General features: G+C 38.8%; 1 protein-coding gene across 3 annotated transcripts in view; it reads right to left on the bottom strand.

Moving 5' to 3' along the window:
* adgrb1a (adhesion G protein-coupled receptor B1a) overlaps positions 1 to 19,675 on the bottom strand; it is a 106,932-nt gene that overhangs the window by 68,502 nt on the left and 18,755 nt on the right. For all 3 annotated transcript variants that reach the window (XM_041245059.1, XM_041245060.1, XM_041245061.1), the window contains exon 2: positions 17,000 to 17,991. In XM_041245059.1, coding sequence (XP_041100993.1) covers positions 17,000 to 17,732 — 733 coding nt within the window. In that variant the 5' untranslated portion in view covers positions 17,733 to 17,991. The remainder of the gene's footprint in view (positions 1 to 16,999; positions 17,992 to 19,675) is intronic.

The raw sequence follows: 19,675 nt of genomic DNA, 5'->3' as shown, positions 1-19,675 counted from the left end.
TTGTTCAGAACTTTTGAAAGCATGTTTTAAACAGTCGCAATTGTTGCTGGCATTTCCCAGTCCGCTTGTTCTCATGCGTTGCCAGTTGTGCTCAAAGTATTTTTGAGGCAACAGCCAAATACCTATTTTTCCCTAAAGGCAGGGTGTACAAACAAAGCAAATTTCTATGACGTTTCCCCAGCGTGTTTGGAGCAAAAGACTGTACATATGTGCCGCTAACACCTCCAGCTCATTTTGAACATCTATACATATTGTATTTTTCTCGCAATAGAGATCTTCCTAAGAAGACACAACAGATATTTAAATTAGTATATTGTTGCTGTCTTCACTAACATATTTTAGTACATATGACAAAATGTATACTTTGCTAAGTGTCGTAACGAAAATGTAAATTGTGGTATATTTGAGTTGCAACTGGACCATATCTTAGGCCTTGTCCACACTACATCCAATCTTGTCCAATCTCGATAACCGTACTCAAAAACATTTGAATTAATCCAGCTCAAAACATCCACACTAAAGTATTGTTTCATGTCTAGTCTGGCTTAATGTGTACACATTATAAAATAATTTGGTTACAGTTCCTAACAGCACAATGAACAGTGAAAATTAATACGACAATATCCCACCATGCACTGTGTAATATTTTAAAATACTGTGTAATACCCCATATTTACTGTCCATAATTGCTAAAAAACTTAATTAAGTCCATATTGCTAAAAAGGAATAAAACAAGTATTTTGGAAAAAGTAAGTACGAACACACACACACAAGTAGAGCTTGAAGTTTTCGTGTTTTATTTTTTAAGGAGGTGACGTCCCTTTAAACTAACTAAGCTGATTCTGTTTCATAATTAAACAAAAAAGTTGGAAATTACAAAATAATTTTTGTTTTTACCTTCATATCTTGCCTGAGACTAATTGATGTCCACTTAATTTTATTTCAAACAGAGCTGACAAATGATGTGAATTTTTCATCCCCAATCCTACTTTTAACGCTGTTTGGTTGTTATTTTCCCCACTAGTTTAACAGAGATATCCGGACAGATTTTTTTTAAGCATAAAAACGAATACCCAGTGCGAAGTGTGCACTGACAGCAACTCCTTCGGGCACCTGCTCTGAGTATTTAGCCAAAAATATCACAAAGCATTTTGGGATATTGAAGGATACACAAAAAAAATGTAGTTTGATATTACAGCGTCCACACTTCTGATAAACCACACTGACTGGTGCGATCTAATTTAGAACCGGACTCAAGACTACCCCTCGAGGTGGTCTTTCTGGTTCTCGAGTACAGTATTAGATGTGTGGATGCTGACCATATTTAACACTTTTAAGCTGGTTTACAGGCAACTAATATAGTTTAAAGGCATAGTGTGGACAGGGCCTTAGTACACCTATTCTTATGTGCATAAAATGCACTTTGGGTGAGTAAAATGCAACATTATCTTGAAGTCATTAATTGCAGCCTTACATTTTAACTGTAATGTTAATTTGAATTACTGTACAAAAATGTGGTCTTATTTAGTACTCCTTTTGTCCTGCCCTAATAATATTGGTAATATTGGTAATATTGGTATTGGCCGAGAAGTTGCTACTCTCGATGTAGTTAGTCTCCTCTAACTAGTACTAGGCTGTTAGTTTTTTTTTGTTGTTGTTTTCTGTGAATTTTCTTTTCGCAACACAAAAAAAATCCAACAATATATATTTTTAAACTGTACTAATACAGCACAAATGCAAATAAATAAACAATAATATTGTATTATTTATTGTTCCCCTTGATATAGCAATATAAAGCATCCCGATAAAATACAGAATATTGTATCAAAAATGTGGTTGATAGATAGGTAAATTGGAGGTTAAGTGGGGGGGATGCTATAACGGCGCAGAGAAATCCTGAAGATCAAGAATTCAGTTGCACTGCGAGTGAGTGATTCAATTCCCAGGCAGGCTACAAGCTGTCCCATCATTTCACTAGCTACCGCTTGCAGTATATTAACAACGAAGTACAAGAAGCTTAATAACATGAGCGCTTGAGCTGTGCAGCAAAACTGCTATGCGTATTCTTTTAAATATTGTGCGTAATTCATATTTTTTCAACGTGTAAAACACCCACTAAGCAGCTTATCTGGAGCACTGCCTTCACTCATTTTGTTTTCTTGTAATACTTCTTAAAAGTGTTTTTGTTTTCAGTCATGCGCAAAAATTCACTGCTATGAGAAGAACAATATTGTGGTCTATTCTAAAATCAGTTACATGGAGTATATGATCAGCTCTGTATGTAACTAACAGTATTAATACAACATAGATAGATAGATAGATAGATAGATAGATAGATAGATAGATAGATAGATAGATAGATAGATAGATAGATAGATGTGGTTACATCTAAGAGAATCTTTTTGACCTTGCTGAAGTTTTGTTGAGAAAGTCACCTTCCTCACCAACAATAGCATGCAATAATGGCGAGTCATGTCTCCCGTGATGTATTGTATTTCAAGCAGATCTGAAACTATCGACAGTGTACTGAGTGCCCTCCCATCATCTTCCCACAATCGATAGCATATCTGTAACTAGACCCTCGCTAGCTGACAATGCCTTTCATCTTGCCCATCTCACTTTACCTCTCTTTTAAAGCAAATTAAAAATAATAAATAAATAACAAAGGAGATTGAAGACTCCTGGGCATCTTGTAACCTGCAAGACCGCAGGGTTTAATTAACAGAGCAGGAGATGGGGATGGCAAGGTAGTTTAAAGCCTTGTTTCTCATCTTCCTGAGATTACATTTCAGCATTAAAATACAACCTCTGGCAATGGCTGGAGGGCTGCACCTGTTTGAGTAATATATTTATTTAAAGATTGTTTTTTCAGGTCTCACTAAAAGAGGTCCTCTCCAGCTACTGGAGTTTAGACATGAAATTTAGAGAGATTTTAGCCAGGACAGTACTGTCAGAATTTCTGATACAGTTTTTCAATGCAGTTTTACCAACCTTTGTTTTACATATATTAGAAGGACCACAGGATAAAAAAAAAACCAAAAAACAAAAAAAACCAAAGTGCTAAATAAATTAAACCTTAACAGTACTTAGCTCTAACTACAATGATTTAAAAGATATCAGATTATAAACCTTGTCACAGAAAAGGAGACTCCCAGTACGGGTAACTCTTACTGTAGCAGAATGTGATGCAGTACAATAAACACATAAATACAAATGCAACATATGTTACTTTTCATAATGCCCCCCAAAACAGACATTTCCTGCAGGATAATTTAACTGCCATCTCCTTTAGATTGGGACATTGTTGTTTTGGTCAATTGTTTAGTATGCCTGCTGGGTAGGATATTCATGCTTTTATTTTTAGTTCCCTGGAAAGATTCAGGTCCCATTTCTGCTGCTCTTTGAAGAGGAAGCTTAATCAAAATGGAAATTCACCAGCTGGTAATGCAGTCAGCTCTGTCCTCTTCCTGGACCCTGAAATTGGAAAAGGCTGGGCATGGGGCTAGCGACCCCATCCTGTAAAAGATACCTAGCTACGGAAACGGATATGCGAGAGCACACTACTTTTGGTGGAGGGAGGGAGATAGATCAGGATATTGGACATATGATGGAGGGGGTCCAAACCCAAAAGGAAGTCCTCTCCTTACACCAAAATCAACCTTAAGAGTTGGATGTTAGAAAGTGAGAACCCTGTTCCAGTCCGGACAACTTCCACAAGTCATCCAGAAGATGCAACATTACAAAATTAACATTCTGGCCAGATGGACCGGTGTAGGTAAAAGAAGTGGTGACACCATCCTCTGGTCTGCAACCAACATCAAGAAGGGGTGGCTCTGATCATCAAGAAAGAGCAAAATAACTCACTTTTGGAGTGGAAACCTATATGTGAAAGACTGCTACAGACAAGATTTAAATCCAGATTTACCAAACTGTCAGTAATCACTGCCTACGCACCTATAGAAGATGCATAAGATGAAGGGAAGGATAACTTCTATGAAAGCCTACAGGCAACACTGTGGAAATGGTACAAAAACATGATGTCTTAATTGTAATCTGAGACCTTAATGCACGTGTTGGAATTGACAACAGCGACAGGGAGAGAATAATGGGTAGACATGGCACAGGCACAATGAACGATAATGGAGAAAGGTTATGTGATCTGTGTGAAACAAATTATCTAGTGATTGGAGGAACCCTCTTCCAACACAAGCTGACCTGGAAATGTGCAGTTGCTAAAACAGAAAGCCAGTTTTGCCATGCCCTCATAAATGGCAAGTGGCGACGATCAATACAACATGTAAGAATAAAGTGCAGATGTGGGAAGCGATCACAGGCTGGTTGTGGCAGTCCTAGCTCTGAAGTTGAGAAGAGTCAAGCTCAGAGAGAAAAGACAAAACCGCCTCAATGTTGCAAACCTGGCTAACCCAGACATCAAACTCCAGTTCAGCACTGTACTCAAAAACAGTTACAATGTGTTGCAGGAGGACACCGAAATGACAATACACACATTCAACCAAGCCATGCACAATGCAACAGATGCGATCCTTGGCCATCAAAAGACACAAAAAGAAGAGTGGATATGCCAATCCACCTGGAAGGCAATTGAAGATAGAAAAAAAATCAAGAAATGGATGTTAAACACCAACTCCCCAACACTAAAAGAGAGGATATCCAGAGGATACGCAGAGCAAGGAGCGACAAGCAACACTTCATTGAAGGACTAGCAACCGAGGCTGAAGCTGCAGCTGGCAGACAGGACATGAAGACTATACAAAATCACCAAACAGTTAAAGGGAGACTATGGGACAAGCCAAGGCTTACCTGTAAAGGACAAAGATGGTAGATTCACCTCTGATGAAAGGCAGAGGAGTGAAAGATGGAATGAACACTTCCACAGTATCCTAAATAGACCAGAGCCTGCAAGCACAGCCCATATCCAAGAAGCAGATGAAGATCGAGATCTTGATATTAACCTTGATCACATTACTGAAACTGAAGTCAAGGAAGCCATCAAAAAACTCTAGAATGGAAAAGCACCTGGTGAAGATGGGATCTGCCCAGAGATGCTGAAAGCAGAGGAAAAGGAAACACCCAATACCCTCATCATGATCTTTCAGGGGATATGGGATACTGAAGAAACCCCACAAGAATAGAAAACTTGCATTACTGTCAAACTTCCAAAGAAGGGCGACCCTGGAAATTGCAGTAACTCAAGAGGGATCACTTTACTATTTATCACAGGCAGGGTTTTCAGAAAAATCATCCTCAAAAGAATTGCAGCTGCAGCTGACAAAATAATACGTAAAGAACAAGCTGGGTTGATGTGTCGACCACATATTTACCGAGACAAATTCTTGAACAGTCAGCCGAATGGAACAGCACTGTATATGTCATCTTCATAGATTTCGAAAAGGCTTTTGACAGCCTTCACCGGGAATCAATGTGGAAAATATTGAGATCATACGGAATTCCCCAAAAGATGGTTAATATCATAAAACTCCTATAGAGACTTTGAGTGTAAGGTTATATGAAATAATCACCTCACAGATGGCTTCAAGGTTACCACAGGGGTAAAGCAGGGATGAGTCCTGTCTCCATTTCTTTTCATTCTCTCCGTGGACGCTTATGAAAGAAATTACAGCCGAAAATAGAAGGGGAATGCGATGGACACTCATATATAATGCATTCAACTCTGGGTTGCTTACACTTTGTCACAAGGCTTTTACTGAGTGGCGCTCAAAGCATAGTAGTGATTAGTATGGTGGAGTCAAGCTGCAACTTTGTCTATTCAGAGAAGAGGAGCGAAGAAAAGAGGAGAGGAAAGAAAAGGCAATTTCAAGAACCAAAACTCTCAAATAAATGGTTCCTTTTTGTATTACTATTTTGCCAGCAATGTGACCTTTGACAAACTCCAATGTGCTGTGGTTTAGAACACGTTCAAATAATCTGAACCTGATCTCCTCAATTATTGACACTTAATGTGTACCTGCATTAAAAATGAAACCGAATACCCTGAGATTGCTGTCACCAAAATTAATTTAGTCACACTGCTTAATCTGCCACCACCCTTTTTCTGGAACAAATCTTTGCATATTTCAATAAGTGTACAGAAAGACGGCTACAGAAATGTCAAATGAGACTCAAATTATTGAGTATTCTCAAAGCATCTCATCTCAAGCATTTCAATAATGTAATATTTGCATCTCTGTGCCTACTGTATCCTACTGCACCATAAAAACAAAAACAACAGACTTTCAACATAATTAAAAAATTACCACACCCACCAAAAAACTAAGATGCCTAAAATGAACAAAAACAGTAATCAAAATATGTGTAAACCAAGCTAAGAGCAAGAAAGAAATAACCCAAAATAAAGTGTTAATAAACACCTGCATATTGTGGGTACAGGGGACACCTCCAATACATGAATATTCCTGTCTGATGGGCATGTGATGCATTATGGTTACACCCTATACAGATCTGTTGTAACTCCTAGCACTTGCTTGCCATTAAGTATGCCAAATTCACCACCATGCTATGAAAATGTTGTTCTTAGAGCTTTTAGACTACAGACTAGACAAAAGCATTTGATGAAAACAATAATAATCACCCATGATTATTGTTAACACTAATCAATAAACGCTTCAGTCGTAGTGCCTTCACTATAAGTGTCCACCCCCCTTGTAATAGCAATCCTAAATTAGCTCAGGTGTAACCAAGCACCTTCAAAATCATAGACCATGTTAAGTGGCCTCCATCTGTGTTAAATTGTAGTGATTCACATGATTTCAGGATAAGTTCAGCAATTCTTGTAGGTTCCCTCTGCTGGGTAGTGCATTTCAAAGCAAGGAACAATGAGCACCAATGCTCTTCCAAAGAACTCCAGGACAAAGTTGTTGAAAGGCACAGATCAGGGGTTGGGTATAAAAAAATATCAAAAGCCTTGAATATCCCTTGGAGCATGGTCAAGACGATTATTAAGAAGTGGAAGGTGTATGGCACCACCAAGATCCTGCCTAGATCAGGCTGTCCCTCCAAACTAGATGACCGAGCAAGAAGGAGACTGACCAGAGAGGCTACCAAGAAGCCAATGGCAACTTTACAAGAGCTACATGCTTTTATGGTCAAGAATGATCAAAGTGTGTATGTGACAACAATATCCCAAGCACTCCACAAATCTGGCCTGTATGGTAGAATGGCAAGAAAGAAGCCATTACTCAAGAAAGCCCATCTTGAATCCCATTTGAAGTATGCCAAAAAACATTCTGTAACCATGTGGCAAAAAGTTTTGTGGTCTGACAAAACTAAAATGGAACTTTTTGACCTAAATGCAAAGCATTATGTTTGAAAGCTGAAACTGGGACAGAAGTTCACCTTTCAGCATGACAACGTCCCAAAGCACACAGCCAAAGCTACACTGGGGTGGCTAAGGAACAAAAAGGTAAATGTCCTTGAGTGACCCGGTCAGAGCCCTGACCTAAATCCAATCGAAAATTTGTAGCATGACTTGAAAATTGCTGTCCATCAACGTACCCCAAGCAAATTGACAGAGCTTGAACAGTTTTGTAAAGAAGAACGGTCAAATATTGCCAAATCTAGGTGTACAAAGTTGGTAGAGACCAACAGACTCACAACTGTAATTGCTGTCAAAGATGCTTCCACCAAGTATTAACTCAGGGGGATGGAGACTTATCCAATTATGATCTTTCAGTTTTGTATTTTTAATATATAATTTTTTTCTCAATAAAAACTTTTTACCCTTAACAGTGTGGATGATTGTGTGTAGTTAAGTGGAAAAAAAATCTGCATTTAAATGCACGAAACTCTGAGGCACTGACATAACAAAATGTGAAAAAAGTTCAAGGGGTTGTAGACTTTCTATAGGCACTGTATATATATATATATATATATATATATATATATATATATAAATGATCTGATCTTTGATCATCCATACTGTCTAATCAACTGAATGCACATGTAATCACGTGATGGATTACGTGCAGTGTTTTATGCACACAGCTTTTGCTGCTAAAATGGCTACAAGATTTAGCTCCCAAAAAAAGGACCAACAGACTGAGGCAAGTGCAAGTTACGTAATTATTCGGATCACCAAAACCTTATATGAAGCATTGTGTGTGTTATTGAGCAGCTACTAACTTTTATTATATTTATTTAAACTGCATGTTATTACAATGCCTTAACAGCAAGAATCAAAGTTTATAAACATTTTACTGAAATTCTGAAGTTTAATGATTCCTAAAGTCCTGTAATATGTCAAAGTTGTACTGAATTGTATTCTTTGATTACTTTCAAAGTTTGGTATATGGTACGTTTAATTAGAATATTTCATTACCTTAACTGTAGGTGCTAAAGTTTTACTGAATTGCATTAATTTAATGATTTGTAAAGCTTTGGAATTGTGTATGCTTAATGTGATAGAATAGGTTAAGATAGATATAATATATATATATATAATATATATCTATTGTATATTATAATATAGATTATATATATATATATCTATATATATTGAAATAGTGATTGTTAATAACTGTAGGTAATTGTGTACTATGTCCTTGTGTATGTTAACTTTATACTATACATTATTAGTAATTTATATGTATAGTAAACCGGTGCTGAAAAAAACCCTCCCTTGACCTGGCTGTGTTATCCAACTTCCATCCCATATCCAATCTTCCTGTTCTCCCCAAAACTCTTGAACGAGCTGTAGCTAGCCATCTGATGAAGCATCTCACCGATAACAATCTGCTTGAATCTCTGCAGTCTGGCTTCTGGCCACATCACAGTACCAAAACTGCTCTGCTCCGGATTGTAAATGATCTCCTGCTCAATGCTGATGCTGCTGCTCCCTCTGTCCTTTTTCTCCTTGACCTAACTGCTGCTTTTCATACCATAGATCATAGCATTCTTATTGACCGCCTTCAAAAGCATGCTAAAACGTGTCTCTCTTGGCTGTCCTATTACCTATCTGGATGCATGCAGTCTGTTTTCTATGATGGAAGCAGTGCTGATGCAAACCCGTTCACGTACGATGTCCCCAAGAGTCTGTTCTTGGGCCTCTTCTCTTCAACATCTTCATGCTTCCCTTGGGTCACCTCAACCAACAACATAGCCTTATGTTTTACTCTTATGCAGATGACACCCAGGTCTACCTAAAACTAGACCCTGGATGTCCCTCTCACCTTGCATTGAAACTGAATGCTGCTTTCTTCCCCCATTGTATGAAGCCTTGTAACCTCTCCTTTAATGCCCAAATCTCCTCTGTAGTCAAATCCTCTTTCTACCACCTCCAAAACATCTCAAAGGTCTGTCCCTATCTTTCGCTCCCAGAGGCAGAGATAATCCTCCTGAATCGACAGTTTGCAATGCAGGTGCCCTATCTTTTATGCCTCAAAGTTAGTACTTCCATTTCACAACATATGCAAGTAGTATAGTAGTAAAGTTACAGTCTTTAACAAGTAACAAGATGAACAAGATTTTGTAAATAATGATTATGTACTATCCCAAATGTATTTAAAGCTTTCATCTGATTTGGCAAACTATCATAATAAGCTTGATCCATACATTTAGTATATTGTAAAGTTTTCATGTTTAGGAAGTGAAGGTGTTGAATTCTCAAAATGTTTGTTTTATTTGAAACTACAGAGAATTCCTGTCCAGGGCCGGAATTCACGGCACCAAAATAATAACCCTACGTTTTAGTCTTGAAAGTTTCACTGCATATTCTCTCCGGTCACAGCTCACACGCTCGCTCAGTCGCACCCACAATTTCTCATTCAAGTTCAGTGCTGGACTGTCTCAAGTCCCCAGGCTCATGCACCCCCTTATATAACCTCAAGTCATTTCAGGCTGATGTCTTGGTTCAACAGCCAGTCACATCCATGCTCTGCAACCCCCGAAAACAGCAACACTCAGAATGATGATGATGATGATGATGAAGAAGATGAAGGATGACTCGAAAAATCTCCAAAATATAAGTCCAGAGAATTCTCAGCTGGCTGACTTCATCTTTCAAAATACTGCTTGTCTCAAGTAATCGTGTAGCACTGACATTTTATAATAACACAACATGCTTGCAAACTGAAGGTTATAACTTCAAATCCCAAGCATGCCAGACCTTTTTTTATATATATTTATTGCAGCAAATGTTCCATTTTGAAACAGAAATAATTAATTTAATATAAATGATATAGACGTCACAATAAGTGCATTCACTAGTATATTTCCATGTTGACAAAACAAGTTAATTGTCATTAAACTCGAATGTCCTGAAATATGCATATGCGTGGATGATAGTGTATAGTCTATGCAAACAAATATGTTGGGAGAAAAAGATTGAGAACATTTTTACCTTACTTTGACAACTTATTTCTCTTACTGTATGATAGGTATTGACTTTGTTCTACATTTCACCTAAGAGTGTAGAGAACTACAAATTAAAAGCGAAATGGTGCTTTTGGCTGATTTACTTTTGCTGCGCCAATACCCTGTAAACACATAAACTGTCCTTGCTTTATAGAGAATCTGGCAGTTCTCACGCTTCATTGATAACTTGGCATGAGGAACTACCATTCCTCTCAATTGCATGTATGTTATTTAAAAGTTTAATACAAATAATTAGAACAAAGCATCCAGTCTTTAAAATGTTAAAACATTTTGTTTTGCAAAAAAAAAATACATTCTGTTCCATTAGCAAGTGATTTCTTTTTTTTATCTTCTATTGGGCAGACTTATGTGCCACCTCTATTAAGGAAAATGTTCCTAGCAATTACAATAGATGTATTCCTCTTTCCAGAAGATTGTTTTCTTCCAGTGAATACCTCTTTGTCATGGAATCTATCCCTAGACTCCTACTCAGTGAGAGTATATGTTCACTGTGTCTTTTTTTGTCTCAGCTGAGCCTGAAAACTGTCTTCCTTCAGTACTTGCAATCCAAGGATTAGGAGGCCCAGATCCGCAGCTCTGGTTGTATTAAGTTGCATACCACAAAATGCCATGCATGCAGAACTAGGCACAACTGAAGGTGCTGGCACACAATGTCAGCTGAATGATTTTAGTATTTAGATTTCCTCTGTTCCTAATTAACGAGCAATGTTTGGACACAACAGTTTAGTTATAGGGTCATTACAATGTAATTATTTGATAATTATTATAGCATTACCAGGTAATTACTGTCATTTATATAGTTTTAATTGTAAATCCCACGTATGTCTGTTTAAATCCTATAATTATATTCTTAATAAACTCACAAGGTGGTGTAATGCGATAGTTATTCAACCACCTTGTTGTAATGTACAGGTATGTGCCGAGCAGCTGAATGATTACCTTGTTCCTCCCTTACTCACACAATAATTACTAATGATCCCAACTAATGCTAAATAATGACCTTTACATTTTTCTATTTACACATTCCCAACACAACAGAAGCCTTGCTATCCAACGGAGGGGGCAAATAAATACTAGAGGTGTGCCAAAATTAATATTTTCCAAGTAATTCCAAGTAATTACCTATATTAATATATATATATATATATATATATATATATATATATATATATATATATATATATATATATATATTATTGTGTTGATTTTGAAACAAGAAAAGCTGTCTGTGCCTTGCCTTTATAATTTAATACCAATCAATGGCAATTAATTTCCGCATTGATTGTTTTAAAAGCTGATTGGAAGCTAATTTTTCTCTCATCCAGAGCATGTGACCTTTCTTAACCCTAACTCTAGGATATGCCTTTTGCTGTTGAGTTTAATCAGATATAACACCTTGACCAGGACTGTAATCCCACAATCCCCTGCTGCAATGAGGCATTTCTGAGGAAACTAAGAAAAGTGAAAAACATATATTTATATCCAAAGGATAAAGAAAGGTAAGACAAATAATCGCTTATAAAATATAAATGAGTTTTAGTAACTTTAGTAATCATAAGTGTCTATACTAAATAACACATTGTTATTGATTGATGCTAAATAATTGTTTTGTATTGAGTAATTAACACATGTTATTCCATATAATTAATACCTAACAACTTCAAATTTCTTAAAGTTAATTACTCTAAAAATACACATTTCCGCACATCCCTAATAAATACCCTCAAACATTTTTAACACCTCCACAAAGCAGCTGCACACATTATACTAAAAGCAGGCATTTCCCGCCCAAGTTTCCTTAACTTAGGGACATATTTTCAAAGTGTTTGCTCCAGTCTGTATTTAACTCATGGACATTTTGAAAAGTGCTTTGAAACAGACCTTAAAAGTTATAAGCATAAAATGTTGCCAGGATGTTAACAATGAAAAGAAAAATGATAAAGGTTATTTAAACAGTTGTAGCAACACGTGGGGAATGTATAATGCCATATTTTTATGAGCCCACTATTTACTCTTTAAGTGTAGTACAGAAACCAGGATCAGAAGAAATCACTGGAAATGAAGAGGAGATAGACTTAGGACAGAGGAAAGGAGAAACTTGATCACATAGAGAGTGGTGAAGGTGTAGAATGGGCTACATAGCCATGTTGAATCATAGGGGTCGTTTAAGACCCGAAGTCATGAGATCAACCAGATGCTAAGAACCAAAAACTCGAATAGCTTCCTCTCATTCATAAGTTTTCTTAAGTTCTTATGTCTCTCATCATGACAGAATTACCAAAGACAGTGTAACGAAGTGCGTGCAAAGCTGCCACCACCTGAGGGTGAGCATTGATTTATTTTTATAACACTATTGATAGTAATGAATGCATTCCAATTAAAAGTAATTAAGGAAAGATTAAATGAAATGCAAAAGTATTTTTAAACTTCGATTTTCATCTAATTAGTGGCGGATCAATAGAGCAGAGAGCTCACTGATAGCGTGGAGAGTGCAGTGGTCAAAAGGTTATACCCATTCCTTCATTTTTTTGTTTCCTATCCAGCTTCCTCATGCAAGAGGTTAGAGGAAGAGATGTTTTTTGAGTGCATCACGGCATTGCCGGTAGGAAACACTGATGCTGTGAAATCAATAGTTTTTTTGATCAGTGACTAATTAGATATTTTACATGAAATAAACTATTACATAATTGAACACATTTCACCAGAAAGAATGGATTTTCAGCAGTTTTTTTATTAATTACCTTTAAAAGGAACAAGCCCTTAACTTGTTATTTTAAATATGGTATGGGTTTTAATTGACTGCATGATCCTTATGTTAATACGGTAGGAGTCGGTTTGTTTATTGGGTTTGTCAATTGAACTAAATTGAATGTTGACATGTTCTAATTGAGATGTCTTACCTTATAACTGCAAATACAGTTTTACATATCATTTTATATGTAAATTCATAGTATATAGTTATAGTCTAGTTTTTAAAATATTTATTTTTTCATCAGTCAGGATTTTTGTTTTTGTTGCTAGTTTTGTGTGCTTAACTTTGAGCTCTTGCAAAAACATTGTAAATTGGGCTAAATCTACTATGATGCTATAACTGCCATCAGAAGAATGAATACACTGAGGTATGGATACACTAAGGCTATTTATTCTTCAAGCCATACTTCCTGTACATACATAAGGATGTTATCTGGGGAGCACAGAAAATAATCTGACATGTTTTAATTCAATTGAACCCTCAGTTTGATCTAGAGATTAAAGGTTAAAGCACCTTAAGCAACTCCCAAGACACGGAACATGTCATTTCAGCAGTGATCCACAACCTTGACATGTGCCTCTGTAGGTAAACTGCTGGATGAAAGTACTGGAATTTGATGAATTTAATAATAACCATTATGGGCCCTTGAGTGGCTCACTTGGTAGAAGCACAGCTGCGATGTGCACAGGGTGAGTCATACAACGCAGGTTCACGTCCTGGTTGCGCAAAGTGGGATGGTCTTCACTGAGGAATCTGAGGAGAGTGTCACATTGGGTCAGGTGCTTCCATGGGTTAGGGAGGTAAAACCAGAAGGGACTGTTTCTTCTCATCACTCTACAGTGAACCCTGCTAGCCAGGTGCCCAGTGTGCTCAGAGTGGACACTTGCAGGGCTGGCCTTTGTCCTCCAGAGGTCAGTAACTTGCTGATATCTGCTCTCAAGTTCCTTGGTGAAAAAGCTAGCTTAGTTGTGGGATCAGAGGATGCCCACTGAATCTTTGGTCTCCTGAACCATGTGGGGAATTGCTACAGTGAGGAGGAAAGTGATTGGGCATTCCAAAATGGGAGAAAAGTATAATTGAACACACTGAAAATAACCAGTACAGATATATCTGAGTTGCAAGGTTATCTTGGAATATTATGGAAAAAAAGATTTGGGGATGAAAGGGTCAAGTCTGGAATTAAACTAAACCTTTTCTTTTTGGACATTACTAACATTCAATAGAAATCACATTCCCACTATTCGCTAGCTTCTATAAAAAAGCTGGCTTTAGCTCTGCATTTGTCATTGCCCCTATTTCTCAGTTAGGACTGTATACCAACGCTGCTTAGCCCAGTTCAGATCTCAAACAGCACACAGTATCAAAAGTTAAATATGAACTGTTACAGAAAAAAGTCGATTTTTCCACTAAAATGAATGCCTCCCCACTCCAAGCAATCTTTTATTATTACTCATAAAGTAGGTGTAATAAAATGCCTTAATTAAAACATGAATATTTAATCAGCCTGCTAGCACCTTGACTGATAATTGGATTGGTGGGTATTTCCATAGTGCCCACCATTCCATAGACACTTCCATTTCCTGAAATACAAATAAAATATGTAATTGGTCCAAATTTCTACTGTGGCAAAGAGGGCGAGGGAGAGATTAGAAGGAGGCAGACTTCAGCTAACTTGTTTTTACAATGGGAGAATTAAATATTTATTGCAAAATCACCTCAATGGTCATTCAGTCACTGGCAGAAAGAATGGCACCCACATTTTGAGATCAGCATTATACCTATCAGAGGCACACATATTAATCTACACACAAAATGGCTATGACATTTTTCTCTTCCAATTCCCATCCTCAAATTGGCGTGTTATAGTTAGCTAGTTGGTAAACACGTGGGTAGGTTATATAGCCTAACAGTGTAATGAGTGCTACAAAGTGAAGTATAAGTAGAAATGAAGATGCTAAGCAAGGGAAAAAGAAGCAGGGACTGAAATGAAGAGAAGACTGAAGATGTGCTAGGCAGGGTGGAAACAAGGAGGCATATAAAGAGGGGTAGCTAGCATGCTGTCTAGTATTGATACTGCATTGGTTACTAGGGTGTTGTGGTGTATTACATTGTGATACCTTTGGTTTGTCAACATGTTGTAAAGCTGTGATACATTCTACTAATGACTCAGCCCTTGTGCTACCATTGCCCCTTGTCACAGAACCATTCTATTTCCATTGCAGTGCCACTCCATTGACATTGAAGATGATCTGTTAGGGGCAGTATTTACAGTACATTTTTCAGAGCCTAAAAAAAAATAAAATAAATCACAGCACTGAATATTATACTGATGCTAAAGATATAGGTGACAGGGTCAGTGAGCAACAGTTTAGCTGTCCTTAGCACACCCTAGCACAAAGATAATGAGTCATGAACAGTGGTGCAAGTATGCAGTGACAATGCTGTGAAAATAATGCTGCAAGGTGCCCTGTGATTAGCTTTACAGAGACAAGACCTCTGCTGGTGATACAGGACTGCGATGGAAATACTGAAAAGCAAAAGGTTTATCGGCATTATATTACCCCTGAAGAGAACCCAGGCTCTAGGGATGGAAGATCAAGCACTGAAATGGAAATGATGTAAGAGAAGTGCAACCATACTGGGATCAAATATCCCTTATTGAGACTGTTGCTCTGCAATGGAAACATTTAGAATTGCATTTACTGACCCTCATGTTCACATCTTAAAAAAGTCCCAGTTCCCCACACTGCCTGACAGGCTCACTAGATCATACTGCCTTCCAGTCTTCATTCCAGACACAGGCCCCCAGCTCTAACCATTCCACTCACTTTTAATTATTACCTTCATGACTCCTGGTAGTCATTTTGTTCTGAAATAATGTGTAGAACAATCTGTATTTTGTGGCTGCTTGGTGGCTTAACAGGTTTACTTGTGTTACTTTCATTATGTTTCTGGCTGCCAGGTACAGTCGGACTAATGGGGGTTTAACACACTGCACTCCTGCCTTTTCTGAGTCTAACAAGCAAGTCACCCCCCCCCCCCCCCCCCCAACTAAAACACTTAAAAAAAGAAATTGAAAATGACAGTTTCCAACTGTTATATAAAAGGGTTTCTCAAGATTTAAATTTATTTTTCTGCTGATGACTTTGCCGATTTAAATAGGTAGATCTGGACGAAGAGGTACACAGATCAGAGGATTGTAAGACAGCAAGAACAACCTCAGCTAACAGAATAATTACTAAATCTTATTTAAGTAACATCATTCTTAACCCAGTACATTTGTAGATTTTACTGACTAAAATGCAACTGACTGTTAATGACAGGCTCCTTGTTTTATGGTAGACACATGGGAAAATAATCACTTTTTCTACACGTTTTAATTGGACTGTCTTTGCTACCAGCGGCTTCAAATTAAACTTAAATGGAGATTCTTTGCATAAGTCATAGTGATGTTAGAGGCATTTTAGGGAGGTGATCAAGATTAGTAGCAAGGAAAACCACATGTGCCTGGACCCAAAGAACACATACTAATATTAATAACAACCTCATTTGTATTTTCAAGTCAACAAATCATCACAGCCACACTTCCCACATTAAGTCATTTTTATGTATAGCATAATGTCAACCAGTTAAAATGCTGGTAAGTGGAAATACAGTGCACGCTTACTGTACCCCAGATACACTACAACCCTTTAAACACTCCCACCCCTTAAATAAGGCATTCCAAAGGGGTATTGTAGAAAGGCACTGTCACCCAGTCTATGCAGAAGATCTACACTATACACAGGAGGAACACAAGGGTACAAGACATCAGACAGTATTTCTAGCTTCACTCACCCATTATCTCAGCATCCCTGTTGCTCTCCTTCACGCTAGGGATGCAGTTCTCCAGATAGATCCCTCCGCGGTAGCAGCTGTCCTGTTTCCTGGGTGGTACATCCCAGCACTGGCAGGAGGTCTGCATGATGCCACAGGGGCGAGCCACGGTACTAGACACCAGGCAGTTCTCCAACCACTTACAGAGCACCTGGCAGGCAGGCAGACTAGGGTTCCTGTTACCCACAACGAGATACTCTACCATGAACTCGCCATTCCCAGCCAAGGCCAATGAGGGTTCACCCCCTGACACTAGCTTCTTCATCTGCAGGAATTGCTTGCCAGACTGTAGAAAAGCATGCCGGGTAGAGGTGTCGCAGAGCTTGAGGACCTCGTCGAAGCTCTCCATGCCCAAGTAGGTGCGAGTGGTCTCCAGGAAAGAATCATACTGAAATGTCCTGATTAGGCGCGGGTTGCAGCAGGAGGTGGGTTTGGTCACCTTCATGTAGATGGTGTAGCGTCGTGGGTCTGGGTTCTGGACGATCCAGGAACAAGGGGAAGCCGACGCTCCACCATTGCTGTAAGGGAAGACCGAAGATGAAGAGAAGTATCCAAAGAATTTCCCCTGGACCAGGGTGGTGCATGTGTCAGAAGCAGGGCCAGACGGGAAGGAGAACACTGCAGAGATCAATGCCAGCAGCAGTGTCGGGCAGGACACCGCCAGCCCCAGGGGAGCGAAAGCAACTTTTCTCATCCTAGGATCTTTTGCCGATGAAACGTGAAAGATGTATGAGGTAAGGGCTGGTCTCTGACAAAACAGAGAAGCCAGGAATTTAGAGAGGGACAAGCAGTACCTTCTAGAATGCTCTCTATGTCTGCGTGCACAAACCCCCTCTGTTGTTTTATTCCATTCAAAAATAAAACAAGAAAATATATCTTCCTTTCTTTTATTGAATGAGAATTTCACTCCTCTTGATGTCTGCGTACCAGCTCCCCCAGCTGGTCAAAGAAATCTGTGGATTAAAAGATGGGAAATAATTAGAAAACCCCAGAATAAACAAACAGAAAATTGGCTAGCCGTGGCTCAGAGGAATGGGATTTACTGGGAAGTTGTAAATAGTAACATGTAGTGTGCTGGTCCTTTTTAGACTAGGGGAAGATGTTTCCTCATCACCCTAAATCATCAGCCAACTGAAAACTAACAAAGCTGTTTTGAATTACTCAGTGCAAAAGTACTAGGTTGGAAACAAAGTGGCATTAAATTAGAGGCACCATTTGAACAAATCAAAACAAAAATTACAGACAGACAGGTATGCTTTAATTGAAATAGCAGTCTGCTTGGTCTATGAGTCGCCACAGACCCTTGACTCTGCTCGTTCCCAGGCCCTTCAGGGACGACTTCTTACAACTGGCTCATGCTATTCCCCTGGCTGGCCTATTTTGCTAGTGACAAAACCAAAGCTTATGGCGCAGTTCTGGCCAGGGATAGATGAATGGGTGCGCCCAAGGAGTGCCTCGAGCTCCCCCAGTGCCAATGTCATTGGTGGAAACTCTGTTTGAGCGTGTTGGGGTAGATATGGTGGGGCAGCTGAAGAAGAGTATGCATGCACCTATTGGTCATTGACTAGGAGCCTGACTGCTTCAGCTGGGAGATCAAGTGCTCTAATCACGACATCTGCCAAGTGCTTCAGGCTTGCCTGTAGCACTAAGGGTATCCGCTGCACTTAACACTTTATGCCACTGGCTCGTTCCAGCATAATGTGTGCAGGCATGAGTCAGTTGGCTGTATCATGTGCAGTGCGAGATGGAACTGCTGCTTTAGTAAAACAGGCAGGAGAATTCATCCATTTCCCTGACTCTCACAAGCTGCAACAAAATACACAACAGGTATAATCGTACCTGTAAATGTGCTTGTGCTGTAATTGAGCGAACATTTGGAATCCTCAAAATGTGATTCCGATGTTTGGATGTCTCTGGGGGAACACTACAGTACACTTCTCAGAAGGTTAGCAATATCATTCAGGCTTGTTGTGTTTTACATAACATAGCTCTCCATAATGGATGTGATGTTGAACTTACAGAGGAAAGATTACAGGGTTTGAGGGAATCAGATTCTGAACTTGAAGTTCCAGTGGTGGTGGGTGCTATGCAGGTCAGACAAAGCCTTATAGATGACCTTGCTTGAGGGGCTTGGTCATCCTCCTCACTGCTGGACATTATTTTTTTGAGCTGCCTTTTTATTTGGTTTCAAAATGCCCTCTGTTCGCTATTGCAGATGTGCAGGTGCCTTTAACAGGAATGTTGAATCCTTACTCCTCTCCCCCTACTGTGCTTTGATTGGCTAGGTGCATGATACACTATTTGATTTGAGTTAGCCCACATATGAGACCCAACATCTAAATCACATTTTCATGCGCCATCGCAGCGGTTTCTTAACGCTGTCATTTTTGCCCATGCGGAAGCAGCTGTGTACATATTTGCTACATAGGGCCCACTGTGTGTGTAACCAGGACTTGTTATTGCTTGTGGATTAGGGTTAGTTTATGTGATCAGGGAACGATTCCCAACCAGTATAGCGAGAGTGTGTAGCACTGTGTACTCTGACAGCTGAACCCTCCTTTTAGTGGAGGTAGCACTCAGCCGCCTGTAGGCAAACTATTTTTCTGTTTTCACAGTGTTTTATTTTTTCACTGTTTA

The sequence above is a fragment of the Polyodon spathula genome, chromosome 3 (assembly GCF_017654505.1).
Source record: "Polyodon spathula isolate WHYD16114869_AA chromosome 3, ASM1765450v1, whole genome shotgun sequence".
Lineage (NCBI taxonomy): Eukaryota > Metazoa > Chordata > Actinopteri > Acipenseriformes > Polyodontidae > Polyodon > Polyodon spathula.
Note: the sequence above shows the minus strand (reverse complement) of the source record. Positions and strands in the feature narration are given on the sequence as shown.